The sequence below is a fragment of the Sphaerodactylus townsendi genome, linkage group LG05, assembly GCF_021028975.2.
Source record: "Sphaerodactylus townsendi isolate TG3544 linkage group LG05, MPM_Stown_v2.3, whole genome shotgun sequence".
NCBI classification, from domain to species: domain Eukaryota; kingdom Metazoa; phylum Chordata; class Lepidosauria; order Squamata; family Sphaerodactylidae; genus Sphaerodactylus; species Sphaerodactylus townsendi.
Genome location: NC_059429.1, coordinates 89,159,387 through 89,180,625, shown reverse-complemented (window position 1 = coordinate 89,180,625; position 21,239 = coordinate 89,159,387). Strand labels below are relative to the sequence as shown.

The 21,239-nt window shown below is 39.7% G+C and overlaps 1 protein-coding gene across 1 annotated transcript; it reads right to left on the bottom strand.

Annotated features, from left to right (window-relative positions):
• Window positions 1–910: 910 nt before the first annotated feature.
• LOC125432700 (zona pellucida sperm-binding protein 3 receptor-like) lies at window positions 911–20,771 on the bottom strand. Its single transcript, XM_048496547.1, has 12 exons — window positions 20,604–20,771; window positions 17,459–17,602; window positions 14,951–15,139; window positions 13,388–13,484; window positions 11,971–12,056; window positions 10,223–10,420; window positions 9,341–9,523; window positions 6,742–6,933; window positions 6,406–6,505; window positions 5,839–5,924; window positions 1,969–2,142; window positions 911–1,596 (listed from the first exon to the last, which is right to left on the bottom strand). The coding sequence occupies exons 2-12, from the start codon at window positions 17,529–17,531 to the stop codon at window positions 1,475–1,477; spliced, it is 1,500 nt and encodes a 499-aa protein (XP_048352504.1). The 5' UTR covers window positions 17,532–17,602; window positions 20,604–20,771; the 3' UTR covers window positions 911–1,474.
• Between the last annotated feature and the right edge of the window lie 468 nt (window positions 20,772–21,239).

The window sequence follows — 21,239 nt, the reverse complement described above, 5'->3', positions numbered from 1 at the left end:
ATGGTTTTGACAAAGGCTGCACTTAAAAAATGATTGTTTAATGCTCATGGACATTCAGGATTATTTTAACTTTACTTTTACTTCCACTGCACCACTACTGACCGCACTTAAGTATTTTGGTGGAAAAGAGTGCAGCAGGAGCCAACCTTGGCATTTCCTCAGAATAAGGCAGGGTCAACACAGCCCTGGCCAGGCTGCAATCAGGGGGGAACATAAGAAAGAGCTTGCTGGATCAGATCAGAGTCCATCTAGTCCAGCACTCTGCTACTCACAGTGGCCCACCAGATGCCTTTGGGAGCTCACATGCAGGTAAAAGGTAAAGTTTCCCCTTTAGTCGTATCCAAACCCGGATGTGAAAAGCAATGGCCTTCTGCTGCTCCTGCTCCTGAGCATCTGCTCTTCTAAGGCATTTGCAATCTCAGATCAAGGAGGATCAAGATTGGTAGCCATAGATCAACTTCTGCTCCATAAATCTGTCCAAGCTCCTTTTAAAGCTATCCAGGTTAGTGGCCATCACCACCTCCTGTGGCAGCATATTCCAAACACCAATCACACATTGCGTGAATAAATATTTCCTTTTATTAGTCCTAATTCTTCCCCCCAGCATTTTCAATGTATGCCCCCTGGTTCTAGTATTGTAAGAAAGAGAGAAAAATGTTGTAGAACAGTTTGTAGTATGTTTACTTCGTTCAGTGGTGGTAGTGATAGGGAAATTGAGTTTTTGTGTGTTGCTTTTGTGTCAATCTTTGCTTCTTGGGGAAAGAAAGGGAAGCAGGTGCTGAGAATAGACAAGGCAGCATGATTTATTGTTAGGCCAGGGTGTTTTGGAACTGCTCCCTCACTGCCCAACAGCACCAGTTGCTTTTGTTACCATGCGAGATTGAAGAGATCACTCAAGGACTGACATTTATAAAGCTGATATTTATTAAAGTTTACACTATTAAAGTAAGCCTTTAATAAAGCTAATTTATTGCAGTTAAAATAGCAATAAGAGATCTATAACCTCTTTCTGTAGTTATTTACCAAACCCATATCCCTATATCTATCTGTATATTAGTACTTCAGCTTTGCCCACAAACAACAAAATGTTTATTCTTTTAAACAGCGTTATGATTTACTAAAACAAACAAGAGGATTAAAAGTGTAAAACCTAAAGCTACATGGCTCTGTATTATTCTTTTTGTTGTTGTTGTTAAAAAAATAGGCTTTATCGAAGTGGCAATTATTCATGGCAATCTAGCACTACATAAGTTATTTCCATCCATGGCTTACAAAATGGATAGCTGCTTAAACAGGCCCAGGCCCGTCTTTGTAGTGCTGAACCTGCAACAAGTGTCTCCTTCACTCTGCATCCTGACAACAGTTTACGACTGCCAAAACACATTTACAGGGCAACACTAAGCAGTTCTACTCAAATCCATTGTATGAGGCTTTCCTCCAGGAAAGTATTCCCCTGATATATCTATAGTTAGCATCAGTACGCATTTTCTTCCTCCAGCCTTTCTTCTTTGGCAGGTTGGCAGCAGGGCTTGAATTCATTTATGATTTTGTCCATTTTCTTTTCTAATCCAACCAGACGTTCTTCCAATGACTTTGCTGTTTATAAATGAAAATTACATTTGATAAGCAAAAAAAGGGTCGATTGATGTAAACACCCTGTTGTAGAAACATTACAGGCTTATCTGTGGATAGATTCATTAGTCACAATTGAGAGCCTGTATGATGTAGTGGTTAAGAGTGTCAGATTTGTATCTGGGAGACTTGAGTTCGAATCCCTGGTCATGCTATGGAAGTTTAATGGGTGACCTTGGGTCAGTCACACCCTCTCAGCTTAGCCTTCCTCAAAGGGTTGTTGTGAGGACAAACTGGAGGACGGAATGATGTAAGGTGCTTTGGGTCCCCGTTGGGGAGAAAGGAGGGTACAAATCAAAAATAATGTTCATCTCAGGCTCTTGTTCATACACTTACCTTTTAGGTTTACTGTTTCCTTGATCTCTTGCAGTATCATGAACAGCTTCCCTGAGGGTAATTCTGTTTGGAGTGTGGGTAGAATGCTGATATTAGTGGCAACTGTCACTGCTGGTTCCTGACTACTAAAGTCAGAGGTGACACTGGGCGCAGAAGAAGGATGTAAAATTGCATCTGCAATGCAGAAAACAAGTGATAATATGTGCCCAAATGAGTTCCCCTGTACAGCAAAGCCAACTATGTACTCCACATAGAGAGGGAAGAGAGGTCATCTATTGCTCTTCAGTTTCTTCATGAAACAATCAGTAACTTCTTTGAGGTTTTAATGAGCATATCAAATTGCTTCTCATGCTCTATAAAACCATATGTGCAGCCATGTACCTACTGCAGTTTTCTCTGCTTTGCCCCCAATGCCCATGCAGTGTTTCCTTGCAGAAGAATTTGGCTGCAATATAGAATTGTGCAACAGTATAGTGGGGGTTGAATGTTAGACTGGAAAATCTATGTTCAAAAATTTAATCACAGCTCACTTACTTAAAAAGAGGGGACTTCTGGGTAAGTAGCTTCAACCTAATCTATAAAATGGAGGTGCAAGTATGTAGATAATAAAGTGGGGAAAATCATTCAATTTCCTCATTTTCCAGTGCTAAAGATATCACACCTTGTGTTCTTTCACACACTAGACTAGAATATGGAAAAGGGCATCTAGGTTTTATTTTTAAAGTTCTTTACTAGAAATTGGGAAAACTCTCCTACTTGCTAAGTATTCCATATTCAACAACCCTAATGAAATAATAAGCATAACCTGATCAGAAACTTCATCACCCAAAACTAGAAATCTATTAAGCCCAGCAACAACAAGACAACAAAACCAGCAGAAAATTAAATCAATAATGAAGGTAATCAGTGAACAAACTCTGTATCCATTAAAAATTACCAGAAACTTACAGGGAACAACATTGCCTTACACAGGTTTTTGAACCCTAACCCAAGGAGGAGGCACTAGGCAGGTCTAAGGCGAACTGAGCTACAGTGTTACACACTGGACACAGTGTGTTACACACTGGCCCCCTGTGGAAAGGACACAGTGTGTAACAGACTTCCCATGTGATACACTTCTAAAGATGCCAGCCACAGATGCAGGCGAAACGTTAGGAACAAGATCTACCAGACCACAGCCACACAGCTCGGAAAACACACCACAAAAGTTGGAAATGTTTTTTGGATTCCTATGTGTGAACAGCCAACTGCCTTTAACTGAGTTATATGTTCTCTGAGGAGGTTGCTACAGGAGGTGTGGCACAGATAAACATTGTTCTAAGCTGTGTGTTATTTCGAGTTAAAAAGCAATATTACACCTATAGAGAACTGGTGGTTTACTGGAGGGCCAAAACTAAGACAGACAAGAGTCTTTCCACAGGGGGCCACATATACATAGATCTTCTAGGGGAAAATCTTCTAGGGAAAGGAGAAGAATTCCTGAGACAAATATTGAGTACTGAGTTTTGTTCTGTTTTGCCTCAATAGAGAGTTTTATGTTTAGTTTAGGATTTCTGACTGAGTGAAGACTGTGAGTGAGGGCACTGTGGAAACTATCAGCTAGTTCAGGGGTAGGGAACCTGCGGCTCTCCAGATGTTCAGGAACTACAATTCCCATCAGCCTCTATCAGCATGGCCAATTGGCCATGCTGGTAGGGGCTGATGGGAATTGTAGTTCCTGAACATCTGGAGAGCCGCAGGTTCCCTACCCCTGAGCTAGTTAGAACCCTGTATAATCCTTAAGTCAGTTCCATCTTAACTTAATTAACTGTACTGTCTGAAGAACATCTAAGCTTTTGAAACTGAATAAACCTAATAAGCCAGTGGCTGTGCCTAAAACTAACAACTAAATTATAAGTTTAAACTCTTGTATATATTTCTCCTGCCTCTTTTCTTTCCCCCTTAAATTTCTCCTATTCCCATCTCCTCTATTAATAAATTTTAATTCTGTTTATTTGAACCTGTCTCAATATTAATTTTGTGCCCTGAGAAGGGGTTTGCCAAATAGTAAAATAATGTGCTCCTTTTCCCTCCTGGGAGAGTAACAGGGCTCAGTAATAGTGTTTTGTTTTACCTCACGCTACCATTTTAGCAGCTCAGTCACTGGAAAAAGCAGGAAATCTGACAAACCTAGTAGAAAGTGGTTAGCCTGCCTTAACAAGTTGAGAAGGGTGAGGGGGTCTGTCTCAGAACCATAATGGTTTAATGCTATATTTAATACTAGCAGTATTAAAACTGAATGTAACACTGTTCCTTCTTAGAGTATATTAGGATTGTATTCAAATACTATTGTGTCCTCAAAAGTGTATTATATTATATTTACTATTTATTGACTTCATTTATATCAAGGGTTTCTCCATAATGAGGACCAAAGCAGCCTACAGCATTTTTCTCCATTGCGATGAGGATAAAATAGAAGGAAATATTATAAGCAGTTTGGCCTCACTATGAAGAAAGCCTGGAAGTAAATAAATGAAGTAAATGAATAGTAAATAAATGAAGTAAATATAGCTGAAGATAGAGGGTGGGGCAAATAAAAGGTTCTTTGGAAATGGGAAGGAAGGAGAGCAGGAAACAAGTAAAAGAGAGGTGATATGGGGGCTTTCAGGAAAAGGAACAAAGAAATAGTGAGGCCTTCCGCACTATAGGATTTGACCTTAGTTTGATGTAGGTTCGACCTGGGTACTCCGCACAGCCATAGAGTTTGACTTGTGTCTGTCTCTGCTCCCCCCTACCTTCAAATTTTCGAGCTCAACTGGCAGGTACGACTTTTTGCCGAACCCGGGTTGCACTCAAGCCGAAGCTGGCACAGTGCAGAATCTCCCTCGCCTCAACTCTCCTGGCCAGCCAATCACAGTGCACTATTTTGGCCATGCACAGAACGGGAAACTCGCAGAGGCAAAAAGCGCGCCTTCAAAAAAACCCCTTCTCGTGCACGAAGCAACGGCTCAGCTCTGCTCATTCTGCTCCGCCAGAGAGGGCTCACAAAAATGCAGATTCCCTGACAGACAGGAAATGGGCGCTTTGTGACGTTGTCACAACGTAGCTCCTACATGGCAAAACGAAAAAAAGGGACACGCACATACATTTCCTGCCGTAGAATGGCAGCCAATCGGGAATGAGGAGCGAAAAACGCGAGGAGGTAACCCCACCCTCTGAACTTGGGTCCAGAGAGATGATCCGGCTGCTGTGTGGAATAACAGAAGAGTCGAGGTCAGGTAACGATTTCCGCAGACACAAGTCGAACCTAGGTCGCCTCTGCTGTGCAGAAAGCCACAGTGAGGGAGAGAAAAATGAGATGCTCCCTGCAAGTCCTTGCTGGTCCCCAAATTGTTATTCTGCAATAAACATTATATGCATACTAAACCAAAAAAAAACCCATGGTAATCTCATCCAGTTCTTAACTAAAAGATCCTTAAAGTTTTATGACAATGTGGATAGGCATAAAAATTGTATGGAAATTGTCTTAAGTTGTTTATGGATTGCAGCTGTAGAGCAGAAGTTTTGGTTACCAGAAACACAGCTTAAACTTTAAAAGGAATTAAACCAAGAAAATAATTTCTCAAAAAAGAAGGTATGGCATTATCTGTGTGGCTGGCATATCAGCAATCAAGTAGCAATAGTACGCAGTCTCCTAGCGGCAAAAGAAGGGAAAAAGCTGAAACTGGAAAGAATAATGATGTTTAAATTATTTTCTTTTACAGCATACTTCTCTTCTTGATCATCTACTTTTCTTTTTTCACCTTCTAGTACATGGAAGCAATGACATTGCCTAGGAGCCATATAGGAATAATATTTCCATACCAAGATTTAAATGTATGTCTTACTTACACTGACAAATAGGAATTTCTCCACTCCATGCTACTTTTTGACCTAATATCACACACTGTATGGAAGGCTGACCAATTAGCCTGTACCTGTATTGAGACAGAAGTTGTTAAGGATACCAGTAGTTACTTCTTGAGTAATTGACAGAATTTAGGAATTTTTATTTCTGACCCACAATACACTTGCATTGTGAGGGATTATCAAAGGAATCATATTCCTTGTCAACCAGGAATCCACAGATCAAGGGCGTAGGTAAGGGGGGTTTCTCGGATCCAACCCCCCTCCCCCATTACATGTCCAAAGCTCTGCCCCAGGAGCATGCCAAGCCCCCTCCCCCGAAGCCAGGGACACCGAATCCCATCCTGACCTCTGCACCCGCCATCTCTCTCTCCCTGGTGCTGGCGGGAGACAAGGCAATGGCTGGTGGGCAGCGCAAGCCACAAATAATTTGATTAAGTTTTTCCTGTTCAGATTGATAGGAAAGGCTTTCCCAAATTGTTTCTGTTTATTATGCAGCTGTAAAAGGAACATGAGCCTGATCAGAACCCTATTGGTCTTCCTGAGACTTACCCTTTGTCACAGATGAAATGTATAATGGAGCCAAAAGAAAAATCTTGTGGCTCAGTCAACCTGCCATTCTTTGGTTTTCCTGGATCTCCACATGATCGCCCTAGCAGAAAACAAGACAGTTGTCATTTTATACAAATGTTATCTTCCCCTTTTTTTTTAATAAGATGTAACTATTCTCTGTGTCATTCATTTAAAATAAATACATGTAACAAGGGCAGAACTGTACAACTCAATTAGTTGCCTATTCAAAGAATTTAGGCCTAACGGAGTATCCTTGGTAAAAGAAAACAAAAAGATCAGTTCTTTCAACTAGTAAAATAATGTTGAGAGACTCACTTTTACAGAGCACAGGAACATTTGACCACTTCATGCTTCTAAGACACGTAATAGAGGATGGCTGCTGAGATTGCTTAGTATACCCAGGTTGGCACTGATATTTCACAACTGAGTCAACTGGATATAAAGCCTTATTTTTATATGCCTCAAGTAGTTCAGCAAAATATAATGCAGTTGGAGGACCACAACTATCTAACATTAAAGAAAGAGAGAAGGAAAATATATCAGTGGTTATTGTGAAACAGTCCAAAGGGCCATTTGGTTCTGGCTTTTGGACTAACTCCAATATTCTCCATTTGTAACAAGGACCCCACTCCCCCACCCCAAAAAATGTGGAGTGTTCAAATTGTGATCAGGCAGTTTAGAAAGAAAAGTCAGGTTTTTTTAGATTCATATTTTAGATGTAACCATTGATTCATTTTTTGTCTTTTAAAAGAAGGATTTTTCTTTGTTGAGAAATCAATGCATCCTTTTGCAACTCGTAGTTATTTTATATTACACACCATAGAATAGGAAGGTTTGCAAAGACACTGCTTGCCTTTGAGCATATACAGAGTGCAATGCTACAGAACTTCCCTTCTTGCTCCTCCCTCAGTCTAAATTTCTCTTTCATCAAAATTATAAACTACCTCCAAATTTCTAAAAAGAGGAAAATAAACAGATTGGTAAATTTCAGGGAGAAATTGGATAAAGAAGAGTTAAGAGAATTTCTCTTAACAATACTAATTCAAATGCCTCTTGCAGACAAGGAAATGAGCAAACCCTGCGCACGTTTAAAATTTTTGCAATGTGCATTTGTTAATCTTACCACCAAAAGTATTTTTCAGCCTGTGAGCTTTTCTAAGGGTTTTGGTTGGTTAGTATGTAAATTAAGTGGCTTAATACAACTTAATGCAACTACGCACACAGGACGACGGTATTGCTTAATAGTTTCCCTATTTTTATTGTAGGAGAAAAAGTAGCTCAGTTATTTCCAAATGTTAACTGAGCACAATGACCTCAATCCAGCTAACATTAATATTGGCTAAGTGACCCAACAGAATCAGTAGAACCAATTAGCCCTAACTAATTTTGTTTTTAATGGAACCTAAACATGCCTAACTATGGCCCTTCCTGCACAGGCCAATAAACCTGGGGTAACAATGCTATCCACGACGCTTTGGTGCTAATGCAGGTAGTAGACGCTCACAAGTGAATGGCTGCCTCGAGACGCATGTTACTTGGCCGTGCTTCCTTTTTTTCCAGTCTCCCGCCTCTCTGCTGCAAAGGTGAGCAGGGGCACAGGGGTGGCAACATGGCTGTGGAGGTTCATGTCTGCCTGGCCTCATAGTTGCGCATCAGGGGGAGGGGGGGGACGTGCCTCTGTATGAAGGCATGACAGCAACCCGCATTGCCTCCGCAGGTTCCGTTTGCTGCCTGCACAAAGGCATGTGAACACCACGGCGGCAACACGGGTTGCTTTACCCCGACTGCAACCCACTGTACTTTGCCTGTGCAGAAGGGGTCTATATCATGATAATAAGTTACCTCCTCCAGAATCTATTTCAAGAAATACTACATTTAGAGGACAGTGTTACCTGAAATGGTGGGAGTCTTTTCCTTTTAGAGTGAAGAATTAGCTAGAACAGACTCTTGGCATAGCAAATGGTTGGGTAAGCTCAGGGTCTTTGTTGCCCGTGTATACAGAAATCAGGCTTTTCTCAAGAAACTCATAGGAGAATGAAATAAAGTTCAACAAATTTATTTAGGGATAACAGACGAACACAAGCATACAATAATCAAAGCAGCAGAAATTCACACAGGCCTAAGATATAGATAGTGTTGAGTGGATAGGTCTGGAGATAGAGTTGAGGAATTTGGGAGGAAAGTGGAGTGATAGATTACTGAATCTACTGAAGAGCCTTGAAGCTGAGAGGCAGAGTCAGTGTCCTGCACTGAGCTCCTAGAAGGCAGGTGGAAAAAACGAGACAGAGATGCAGGCACTGGCTGACCCCAAGGGGCGGGCTCAGAAGTGCCAAGGCAAGAACAGTGTGGCTAGACCAGCAATTGAACACACACTGAACACTGAGTGCTGGGCAAGGGCCTATTTTATAGGAGAGATCATGCTAAGAGATATTAATCTCCCAGGACTAAGGAGATTTCCTGTTCTCCTGAAGGGAGACAAAGGAGGGTACTAGAATTTAAGTATTGGGTACTTAGAGTTGAGTGTTGGGTGCTTGGGTTGAATAGCTTTTGGGTTTGAGTTGCCTTTGGAATCTTTTGCTTTTCCTGGAGGGGGAATTTTTTCCATATTTCAGTTTTATGGGGACTATCGCCTTGTCCTAGAAGTGGAATAATTGTGGTAGAAGTGGAATTATAATTGTCGCTTCATATAGCACTGAATACAGCGCTATTCTATAGTTACAGTCCTGCAGTGACTATCACCATGGCAAAGTTGTATATTATTTACCCTTCTCAGATTTGTCACCAGAATGCCAGCCAAGGAAGAACCTATTAATTAGCTTCATATTTTGACTGGCAATAGTCTTCTAACATCTCAATAAAGCATGAAAGCTGAACAAAAGTATTTGAAAAATGTTAATGCATAATAAATACTTACTAAGGGCACATACTGGAGGAGCAGGATGCCATGTACTATTAGCCTCACATTTAATAACATTTTCCCCTCGCAAAATATATTCACGATAGCATTCAAATGTCACTGTATTGCCATATGTGTACGAAGGTTGATATGAAGATACTATTCTTCCATTTGAGATTTCTGGTCCTCTACACTCTATCACTAGAACGAGAAAAGCAGCACTAAATAAGAAAATTTTAGTTAAAAAAAAAACGGGAGACCAGTTTTATAAAATGCAAACTGGTCCGAACCAGCCAGCCTTAGTTAAAAGGACATTTAAATTCCAACCACTCCTGACTTTTGTTTGTATTATTTTCATGGACCAAGATTAAAGTGGAACAAAAGAGCCAATTTCACCTCGTGTAGCCTCACTTAGCACATAAATCCAATAAAAGATACCAGAAATCTTATGTTATATGAATCTGTAAGACATACCTGCTTCACTTATTTAAGTTATTTCACAAAATACAATGGGGAATTTGTCCACAAAAATTAATGAAACTCTATGTGACTGGAAAAATCAGGGCCTAGTCTATGATTTTAAATTAATTTATGCAGGTATAAATTCTACTGGAATTAAAAGAACTGCCTTCCAAGCAGAAGAGTATAAGATGCTGAAGCCATTTCACCCAGAATACCTTTGTTTGATTTTCACCTATATAAGCCCATTCCTAAAATGGACTGAGGATTGCTGATCTTTACACAGATATGCATTCTTCACATTCAGGATCTTTGTAATCACATTGGATTGAGCCAGCATAAAGCAGTTTTAGAATATTTTGTATTTTGCCTAACAGTTCATGGCCATCTGATATGAAGTTTAAAATACTGCAGTAAGACCAGGAAACATGTTTCATTCACCTTCACATCTAGGTGCAGATCCACTCCATTTTCCATTCATGTCGTTTTTATCCATTACACATACAATAGTCTTGTCTCCAATAAGAGAGAAGCCGCTGTCACAGTTGTATGTTACTGCTGAGCCATATTCATAATCATCTCTATCAGTACCACTATGCTTACCATTGGGAATTGTAGGAGGGGGGAAACAAGGAACGCCTGGGGAGATCATCAACAATGACACTGCAGTTATAATTTAATCACAAATACATAGATATTAGGATTGTATTCAGGCTGATTTTTTTCATATAAGTTTTATGAATCAATACAGTACCTATTGGGATATCTTCTGACATCAACCAGGAGAGAAGGGAAATTTGTCCTTTCTAGTGCCAGCTAGATCTCCACTCCCCCTCCCCCTCTAAGCCCAAGGTATTCATATGGATGTATTTTACTGGGTGGGATTTAGCGGCAATTGTTCTTTATGGCAGAATATTCATGTCAGAGTTCCAGCACTAGTAACAGCCATTTTGCAATAATAATATAATAATAACAGCAACACATCTACTACTGTTGCTATTTCATTGCACAATGTAAGTTCTCTCCTGGATCTTCCAGGTAACTTTTAAAAAATAATTACTTCCAAGTGTAGCATCCAAGTCTCAGTTTATTTCATTCCATAATGTGATGTTTTCAAAAAATCATATGTACCGTTGTGGTGCTTGCTAAAACAAATTTGTTCTTCCCCTTAAGTGAATTCCTCCCAGAAACCTGATATTGTTCATTCTTCAAATCCTTTCTAAGCACAAGAACACTTTGTAGGCTAATAAATCCCTGCATGAAGGGGAAAAGCAGGTTGCCAACAATGGAAGCCATCAGGGTTGATGACACCAAGTTGGGAAATTCCAGGAGATTTTGGGGTACAGGCTGCGGAGGGAAGGGACCTTAGCAAGCCATAATGGCATACAGTACACTCTCCAAAGCAACCATTTCCCCCCCAAGGAAACAGAACTCTGGAGTCTGGAGATGAAACAGTGTTGCACATGCAGTCCAATGCAGGACTGCACAAAAACCACAATGATGAAAACAGGGTTGCAATAACCTGTAACTGTTGTCATAAAACTGTTCATCGAGTGCTCTTCTATGCAGGCATACATGGGGGTGGGGGTGGGGATGCACAAGTCAATGGGTGCCTGCAATGTGGGACTGCACAAAAGCTGTGATATTGAACATGTAATTTCAGGAGACCTTCAGACGTCACCTGGAGAATGGCAACTGTAAAGGCCTTTCCAGTTTAAAGGGACTATAAAATTGAAGATCAGTTACTAAAAGTGCAATCCAAAACAGAATAGCATTCTTGTAAGCCCACTGACACAAGTGGACTTAGAACAGTGGGACTCTGCTTAAGACTGCATAGTTAACACCTTAGTTTAACAATTTCAGTCCTAGAAGCGACACAGAAGTATTTCTGTCAAAAAAAGGCATGAGAAGAACCTTCCTGAACTTACTGCAAAGGTCCATCCAGTATCCTGCTTCCTGTGGTAGCAACATGGGAATTTCAGTAACAAAGAATGATTTCTATTGGAGGGTCACTGGATTCAGCCCGACATATGGAAATTGTTAGAGGTTTGTCCTGCTTAGTACCCCAAGATTTTAGCCACTGAGGGTTATTACTAAAGCCTGAGTACACTAGAATGTTCGCAATACAAAAAATAAACAGAAATATCTCAAGACAATCTTTAATGACTTTAACAAATAGATCATCTTACGTTGGCAATATGGAGGCTCTGCACTCCAAACAACTCTGCCTTCCATCAGCATACACCGAGCATTACTTTGCCCTATTAATCTGTATCTAAAAAGGAAGAGAAGTTTTATGAATTAGTACATGTGACAAAGAATGCCCAAATGCTTTCTGAAAGATTTAATAATGTGGGATGTTTTCTTTATTTATTCTTTATTGAAGATGTATTTGGGCACTGTCATCCAACTGACTGTCTCATATAAGAGTGCTATTAAAACAAAACAAAACAAAAACATTCTACCGCAAGAGTCTTCATTAAATGTTGTCTAGGTCTGAATCACTCCTAAGACAAAACATCATGGCAAGTATCTATTGAACATATGAAGCTGTCTCCTGTTAATACATGGAAAGCAGTATCCCCAGACACCAGGAGGGAGCATATGTGCAAAGGTCACTGCCACTGCACATAGATGCCAAGCTCACAAGTTAGGTGGGGTGTCTCCCTCTCCATGTATTCCATCAATGTACAGAAACATTGTGTTTGTGCAGGGCTACTGAGCCAGATCATTGTTCTATCAAGGTCAAAATTGTCTACTCTTGACTGGGAACAGCTCTCCATGATATCTGTCTATCTGTCTATCCGTCTATCCCTCTGTCTGCTTGTATACCACCCCCTTATGGGCTCAGGGTGGCTTGTGTAGAAGTCTTTCGCATCACCTGCTACCTGATCCTTTTACTCCAATTGGCAACAGCTCTCCAGGATATCTGCCTGCCTGCTTGTCACTGAACTTGGATACCACCCTTCCCCTTATGGGCTCAGGGCGGCTTGTGTAAAAGTCTTTTACATCACCTGCTACCTGATCCTTTTAGCTGGAAATGCCAGGAATTGAACCCAGGACCTGTATACAAACCATATGCTCTACCACTGAACCATAATTGTTTCCTTAATATGCTATGTATTAGGTTATTATCTTGTCCTTCTTCCAAGGACCTCAGATCAGCACCTAGGGTCCCTCCCGTCATTCTTTATTCCTCATAACAACCTTAGAGAAAATGACTGGACCAAGTTCACCAAAATAGTATAATAGCAGAGTGAAGATGTCAACCCATTTTTCCTAGGTCTCAAGTCCAAAATGTTATATGCCACACAACTCTGGTTTATACCTATCTTCAGGACAGAAAGTCATTACAAGACTTGTGACACATAGACTCTTGTATTACAATGGCTGGGATGCACTTCAAGAGGTATACCTTCTACCTCAAATAAAGATGCATATTTAGATCTCAGGGACAGAAAACCAGCTACTCTCTAACCCCAAAAGTCACAACAATACTTATTAAATAAGTATTAATATGTTATTTAAATTAATATTTTATGGCTGTGTACATCTGAGACCATTCACATTTTTATACTAAGCCCCATTGTCATAGCAGTAACTCACCCCTCATTGCAGGCAAAGGTTATTTGATCACCCAGCCGGAGGTCAGTCATACTTGCTATTTTGCCATTTTCTATACCTGGGAAAGGACAGTGTCTTCCTAGGAGAAAGAATGCGATTATCATTACTTCATATTTTCATAATTTTCAAAAAAAGAACATCAATAGTTAACTTCAAACTGCCATAAGATGCTTTCCTTTGCAGAAATAGGCAGGTGACTTCCAGAGGAAGATATTCACATGAGAAATTCTGTTCAAGTGGGAAATGGACCATGGCTACAAATCTGAACAGCAGAACAAAGAGAAACATAATATTTGTTCCACCATAAGGCAACCATATATACATCTGCAAAACATTGTTGTTAGCATGACAGGTTTTATGAAGCCATGCCCGGGAATCATGTTACTTTACTATGATATATTTCTTAGAAATAAACTAAAGACTTCAACACTTGAATCCCTCAAGGAAGGGCCAAAAAACAAACAAGCATATTTTTAGTCAGATAGTTCTCATGCCAACTATAAAACAAATGCTCAGACTGGTTAACAAATCAGAATCAGTATAGCCAGAGGCATATTTAGGTAAAATGGTGTCTTCGGGTGCCCCTCTCACTGTGCTTGGGGGTGGGGCGTCCTCATAATATAAGACTCTAAATCAGATGGGTCTCTCTGATATTGCATCAGTTCTTGTGTTAAAACTTACATCAGTTTTTGTGTCATCACCTTTTGATGCCTCAGGTGGACATTATGATAAACCAATTCCAAAAGGCCAAATACCTCACCATACTTCATCTAACACAGGTCTGTTAGCAGATGTCCCTGCAAGTATATCATTGGGACATTTTGCAATACACCAAGGACCATTCCAATTTAGGATCATGCCATTTAGGCAGCACAGCATTGTGGCCATCTACCAGAAGCTTGCAGACCACATTCTGACCTCAGTGGCATATATTAACAATATCGTTGTCTACAGCTCATCTTGGAAAGATCACCTGGACCACCTCTGGATGATCCTGCACTTGTTGGAGCTGGAAAGGCTACATTTCAAGCCCTCTAAGAGAAAAAGAGGGTTCATAGAAGTCCAGTGTTTGGGTCATATGGCAGGCTGTAATGCGTTATGGCTCCTTCATTCCATGGTAGGGGCTTTGGAGAAGTTTCCCAGACCCAGAAAGATGTCCAACAGTTTCTTGTATTATAGATTAACTTTCCCACACTTTTGTTCTCTCATCAGCCCTCTGACAGACCTTCTCCAGAAATTGATGCCAGACCCAGTCTCCTAGTATCCCACCAGCAAAGACATTTTTGCAGCACTGAAGCCTGTCTTTAGTGGGCCACCAGTCCCGCAAAATCTGGGCTTCATATGATATTTTTTCCTTCATCTGTAGATCTCAAATTGTTCCTGTTCTTTCAATCAATTTTCATTCCACATTAACTGATTTGGGGGCAACACAAAGATGAGAAAGTAAATTTCTGGACACTTCTAGTAGCTTTGGATCTCTGCGCTAGGCATTTCAATCCACATTTTGCAAGAACCACTGATTGCAATACTAGAATTGAAAGTCACCTTGACAAAACTGAATGATTTCTGACCATTCTGAAGTTTCAAGGCATGTAATTACAGGTCGTGTTCCAGGAACAGGTTCATAACCTGGCATGCAACGGTAAGTCACTCTGGTCCCAACAGGATAGCTCACTCTTTCATCTGTATTCCTTAGAGTAGCAAAAGATAAGCGTAATGGGGGGCCACAATCACCTGGAGATAAGACAGGAACATTTTAAACTTATTGGGGCAAGTAGACATTCATCGTAGCACTGAACTAATTCAAAAAGAAGCCTTGTGCCATTTCCCCTCTAATTATGCTCTTGTAGATTCTGAGAGTTTACTGAACATAGATGAAACAACTGACTATAAACAAATTGGGTTTCCTTTACTGTCACTATTGCATCAAGTCAATGTCCAAAGAGGAACAAAGTAGCAGATGCCAAAAATTGTATTATATTCAAGCATTTTAAAATTTTGTTCCATACACAGGCTATGTGCTGACTTGGTGTATCATTTCACCATGTTAACAATGCACCTAGCCAATGGAATGCTGCATGATTTCATGCTTCTCTTGTTGACAATTTCAGTGTGTGAAATGTCTAATACAAAAAACAACAGATCAGAGATTTTTATCCACCCCCCTCCTCAAAAAAAGCAGCAGAAATGCAAGATCAGAAAACAAAGAATATTGGTGTAAATATGAACAGTCCACCAGGATTTAGCATAACTAAATAGGCAATTAAGTGGTCACCTAGGGAGCCTAAGAGATGCCAAATTACAGAGCCATCCTTGGGTAGGGGGCAGCCATGCTGTAGTCAGGGACAGTATAGCAATGGCATAGTTGAGCTGCTCCCTAAGTGGGTTACTGCACTGTGAAGAGTACCAGAAGGGAAGTAAGAAAAACAAAACTGGGGGGATGGGACTGTGGTGCATGGGCTGGGGCCCTGACTGACAGGTTGGCTGATAGCCAGCAAGGGGGAGGGGGGAGGAATGTGGAAGGAGAGAGATAACAAAGTCAGGCCAGCGGTGGGAGGGAGTTGGATTAGGCAAAGGAGGGGCTGGCTGAAGAGGGGAAGCAGGGAGACAGAGGACCCCTAGAGCAGGGGGGCCCTGTCAAAGTACCAAGGCAGGGGGACCAGTAGCAGGGTTTCAGTGATGACCCGGGTAGCCCAACGGGAGCCAAGTTAGTGGCTGTGACCCCTCTGGAGGTAGTGCTGCTGGTGGGGAAACAAGGGCAGCCATCGCAGGTGCCTGCAAAGAGTGGGACAGGACATCAAACCTAACTCCCATCCAAGTCTGCCTCTCAGTGATATCCTACACCATTTAAAGCAAAGCCTCAAGGTGGCCAGAGGCCCTTGACATGGTGGCTAATACAGCCTCCGTCCAGCTCTCCACTCATAAGGTGGACCTGAACAATTCACACTGCGCCTCCAGGTGCTCATACTCAATAACTGTGCACATCAAAGATAGCATTGGGGGTGGGGTGGGGTGGGCCTTGTGCCCATGGAACAGTCAATGGATCAATGTTGTCCATGGCAGGAGCACCATCATCATGTAGCATCATCCCAGGGCTCTGAGGGGCTGTTGGCTCTCTGTTGTGGAGAGGTGAGTGTCACCCCCACCCATGTTTGAAGAGGGTTATCTTTTTGCAGAATATTTTTTTTCAGAGAGTTCAGTCATGGGGACTGAACATGGGAAAGGTGCATCTGATGATATGGCTGTTCCTGTGCTCATGCAGGCCCCAGCCTTCCATCTGTGGTTAGTGGAGTTTCCAAGCTCCACTATGCCAAGGCCAGTATAGCTGCAGTGTGACCAGTCTGGCCCTCATGGATCATGAAATTCTCTGTTAGACATTGTGCTTCCCTGGAATGTCTCACCTCACTTAGCAGTTTGGGAATGGTATCTATTCTTTCCACTTCCTTTTAGTAGTTCTTAAGTAAAGAGTTACAGGCTCTCTAGTAGTTCTTGGGAAAAATCTCTTTGTCTTTCTCCAAGTATGCTGTAGAGTGCTTTATTATTATGATTAAGCATGTGCTAGTACATCTTAAGCAACTTTATTGAACGGAGCAGGGGAGGGGTTTATTCTCTCCCACTGCCCAGTTCCCTTGGGGCTGTTAGCCTGGCCTGAATCCTCTGCACTTTGGCTCCCATGTGGCATTTTCTGAGAGTTCTCCTAACTCAAAGGTGGCGCTGTTGTTAGAAAAATGCTCTGTGGTACTTTTCAGAGAAGGAATTGTGGGAAATAAGGAAGAGAGAGAAATCAGTAACAGACAGCTTGGCAAATCCTGGAAGTAGAGATTTAGGAGAGGATGGCACAAGATTTTCAGATTATCCCTCCTGTTTACTAAGTTTCCTTACAGCCCCCCCTCTTCCCCACCACCACTTTGTAATATCCTAAAACTAGACTTATAATACATTTTTGTTGAGTTTCCAAACTGGCGCATTGGAATCAGCATCTTAAAATTTAATTTTTGGATTTTGAAACATCCAAGTATATGTATAATTCTGGTTTAATTCCAGTTTACTCACTGTGAACAACAGCAGCAAAGGCAGCAAAAAGGCATAACTGAAGAGCATGCATGTGGTGAGAAGCCTGTATCATAGTGTGCAAGACCAATATGTTATCAATGAAACTATGTTAAACAGAATTTACATGTGTTCCAGAATTTATACCTGTGACAAGGAAGGCAAAAATGGTTATTTACATTCTAAAAACAAGCATCCTTCTTGAGCCAAACTCATGGATCCAAGTCTGCCTCTCAGTGATAACCTACACAGTGATATCCTTTATTTACTTCACTTCCACTCTGCTTTTCTCCCCAATGGACACCAATGATTGACTATTATTATGAGCAATTGAATTAAGTAAACTAATGGGCAAGAAAGGTGGGTCAGTGACATAAATCCTTTTTTCTAGGTGTTGTCTAATGCTGACAACACTAGAGTAGCCTTCACATAATACAAGAGGGAACCTATAAGGATTAGTGGGAGTGGTCTATTTCCTTTTTCTGTTTCCTGAAATCCCCTATTCCCCTTTTCCAGCTTCCTTCTCTTTTCCAGGATTGCCAATCTCTAGATGGGACCTGGAGATCTCCTGGAATCACAAGAGATTTCTTATCTATAGAGATCAGTTTTCCCTAGGGGGCATTTATTTGTTTATTATAGTTTTATCCTACCCTTTCTGACTGAAGCTGGGTTCAGCGTGGTTAACTTCATAAAATTATTGCAATTGAAACTATAACACACACATAAGAAAGTAGACAGCAGTGTTAAAAAACTAAAAGGTAAACTTCTAAAATCTTTCTTTGACTTGCTAGACAATTATGTATGAGAAGATATTTGGAGAGTTAAGAATGGGAAGGCTAAAGAATTTACTCTTTTTCAGAGTACTATAAATCCCAGGCTCAATCCGATATATTTGGAACTAAAGATTTATGCCTACTGACAAAGACCAAAAATTATTTCAGACCATAATGTTTTATGTGGAAATTAGAAGAAAGGAAACTAAATAAGTATTTGTTGGCAAAAAAAGAAACAATAGGTGGAAAAAGGAAGGAATTACAAAACTTCTTGAAAGAAAATTAGACTCCTGATATGAATATTACTATAGTATGGAACATGAGAGGCTTTTTTAATTAAAGAAGGATGTAGACAAAAAAAAAGAGAAGTGAGAAAAATTTATTGGAAAGGATTAAAAATATGGAAGAGTAAATAAAGTACGATCCAAGAAACAAAAAACTTATAAGTGAATTATAAAAGAATCAAGAAGAAAATATAATTAAAATATAAAGTATTAAAAAGAACACAAGATAAAATATTTGTGAATAAATATCTCTAAGCAAAATTCTTTACTGTTTAAAAATAATTATGATTTGATATGGAAAAAATTAAGACTGATTCAGAAAAATGGTCAAAATTAAGACTGTGAGGGAGAATTGCAGTGATCAAAGCCAACATACTGATCAAAATGAACTTCCTATTCCAAACTACTCCATAATAATTTCAGACAAGTATTTTAGAGATTGGGAAAGCGATATATTACAATTTATATGGGAGGTGGAAAAATCATATTAAAAATGTGCGATAGCCAAGAAAGAGGTGACCTAGGGCTACCAAATTAAATGATATCACCATGTAGCTGCTTTGGTCAGTCTTAAAGATTGGATCACTTTGGAAAATAAAGAATTGTTGAATTTAGAAGGCCATTACCTAATATACGGATGGCATGCCTAGTTATGGCATAAAAATGCAAGGTTCATAAAGGTTTTAATGATCACTATATGAGAAAAGCAATAGGGAGAGTATAGGAGAATTATAAAAGGAAAATTATGACTAAACTTCCTGGTGGATTTCACCCCATGAGGCAGCTGTTTTAAGATCTAGTGGGAGCGCTGAATACTTAAGCTACAGAGATATCTTTAAAAAATCGATAGGCCAACTAGAAATTAAAGAAAAGCAGGAAATAAGAATAAATGGAGTTTTAAGCAGGATGAAGTAGTTGGATTTGATATACAAAATGTGATTTATGAGAAGCTTTATGTAAAAATGAAAATCTATGATTAAAAGGAAGTACAAAATATTATGGATGAGAGAAACAAAGTGAGAGAATAAAGGAGAATATGATAAATTGAGCTCAAGAAGTTGGGTCAGTGATTGAGTTTGAAGAATGGGTAGAATTTGGAAAAGAAATTTAAAATTTACAAGTAGCGCTAATCTCAATTAAAACTTCTATAAAATGTTGGTATCTTTGCTCTGCAAAATTGGCAAAAATGTATTCTAAGATTTCACAAATATGCTGGAGATGCTACAAAGAGGTCTTTTGATCGTATGTGGTGGAGTTGCATAAAATAAATCAATTTTGGCATGGTATTTATGTTGTAATGAAAAAGATTTGGGGATATGATTTTGATATGAAAAAGATGTTTGTGATATCATCTTTTGTAAAACCAGAAAATGACAAATCAACCCTTTATATGATCTCAGCAGCAAGAAACGTAATAGCCAGAAACTGGAAATCTGAGGACATTCCAACATCTGAAGACTGGCTGAATAAACTGCTGGAATACATTGCTGTTGATAAATTATAAACATTGTTAAAATCTAAAAATGTAGAAAAAAATTTAAGGACTGGAACCCCCTTGTGAATTATGCTAAGCAAAGAAAATCCTTCATGCATTTGTCAATATACTTTATCTTTATTAACCTTTAATAGGCATAAAACATGCATTTGTCAATATACTTATAACATCAATATAATGAACTGATTATATGTATGTGTATATATAAATTAGTGGAATGCAATGGTACTGCAGCTGAAATCTAATACATATACATTAGGAATAGCATACATGCCAAATTTGAAGATTATAATTATACAAATCCAGAATAAGGACTGTTAGAAATTGTTTTAAGGTAAAAATGTGAGGTTAGTAGGGAGTGAACCAGATGTATTCTTTTTTGTTGTTGGCAGACTGTATACAGGTGTTTTGTTGTTCGATGTGTTGAAATTCATTTGCGATGCATTATTGGTTAAAAATATTATGAAGATGTACTTGCAAAAGAATATGGGTTTGAATGGTCTCCTTACTAAATTACTACCTTCCCAACTGGCTAGCTTCTATCATCTCCTTTCAGAAAAATGAAACCCTAATTACTTATTGTGTAGAAAACTTACCTGTGAGTTATGAGGTGAGAGTCCTTGTTGATTCTGTTTCCAACCTCAAGAGGAGAAATCAGTTTTTCTATCTGGCTGCTATGCAAGCAAAGACCTCAAATGTTATAAAGATTCTCACAGTACTACTGATAGATCTGTGCATACAAAATAGAACAAGAGCGCACAAGAGAGACAGCAAGACGGATTTAGGATTAGGAGAACTGAAGAAAGAGACAATCTTGAATAAATGATTAACTCCTCCATTCAAAAATAAACAACCAATTGTCTGTTCAAAATATATGTGAAAGCAAGATAAGTAATTTCAGTGCAAAGTGATGTTGAAAGTGTTTGGTTTTTTTTTGGTTTTGTGCCAGCTCTTTCCTGGCAATGTAAAACTTCCAGGAACCTAATGACCTGAAAGCAAACAAATATATTTAGCCTTGGTGCTGGTTTGTCAAGAAGAGCCAATCAGAAACTCTGAGTGAGTCAGGCTCATTATCATACTTATCTGGAGACCTACAATTCCTCTCAAACCGAATGAGATTACTGTATATGTATGCATGTACTAGAGTCTAGCTGCAGAAGCTTCAAGAAGATTGGTAAGCCACGAATCATGGGATGAGGCACTTACAATATGTATTCTGAACAAATAATGAT

Coding starts and splice junctions, on each gene's coding strand:
- LOC125432700 (XM_048496547.1), bottom strand. CDS start 17,531: ATGATACAGGCTTCTCACCACATGCATGCTCTTCAGTTATGCCTTTTT. Junction 12,057..13,387: donor ACCTTTGCCTGCAATGAGGG/GTGAGTTACTGC, acceptor CTTCCTTTTTAG/ATACAGATTAATAGGGCAAA. Junction 6,934..9,340: donor TCCTCCAGTATGTGCCCTTA/GTAAGTATTTAT, acceptor CTTTAATGTTAG/ATAGTTGTGGTCCTCCAACT.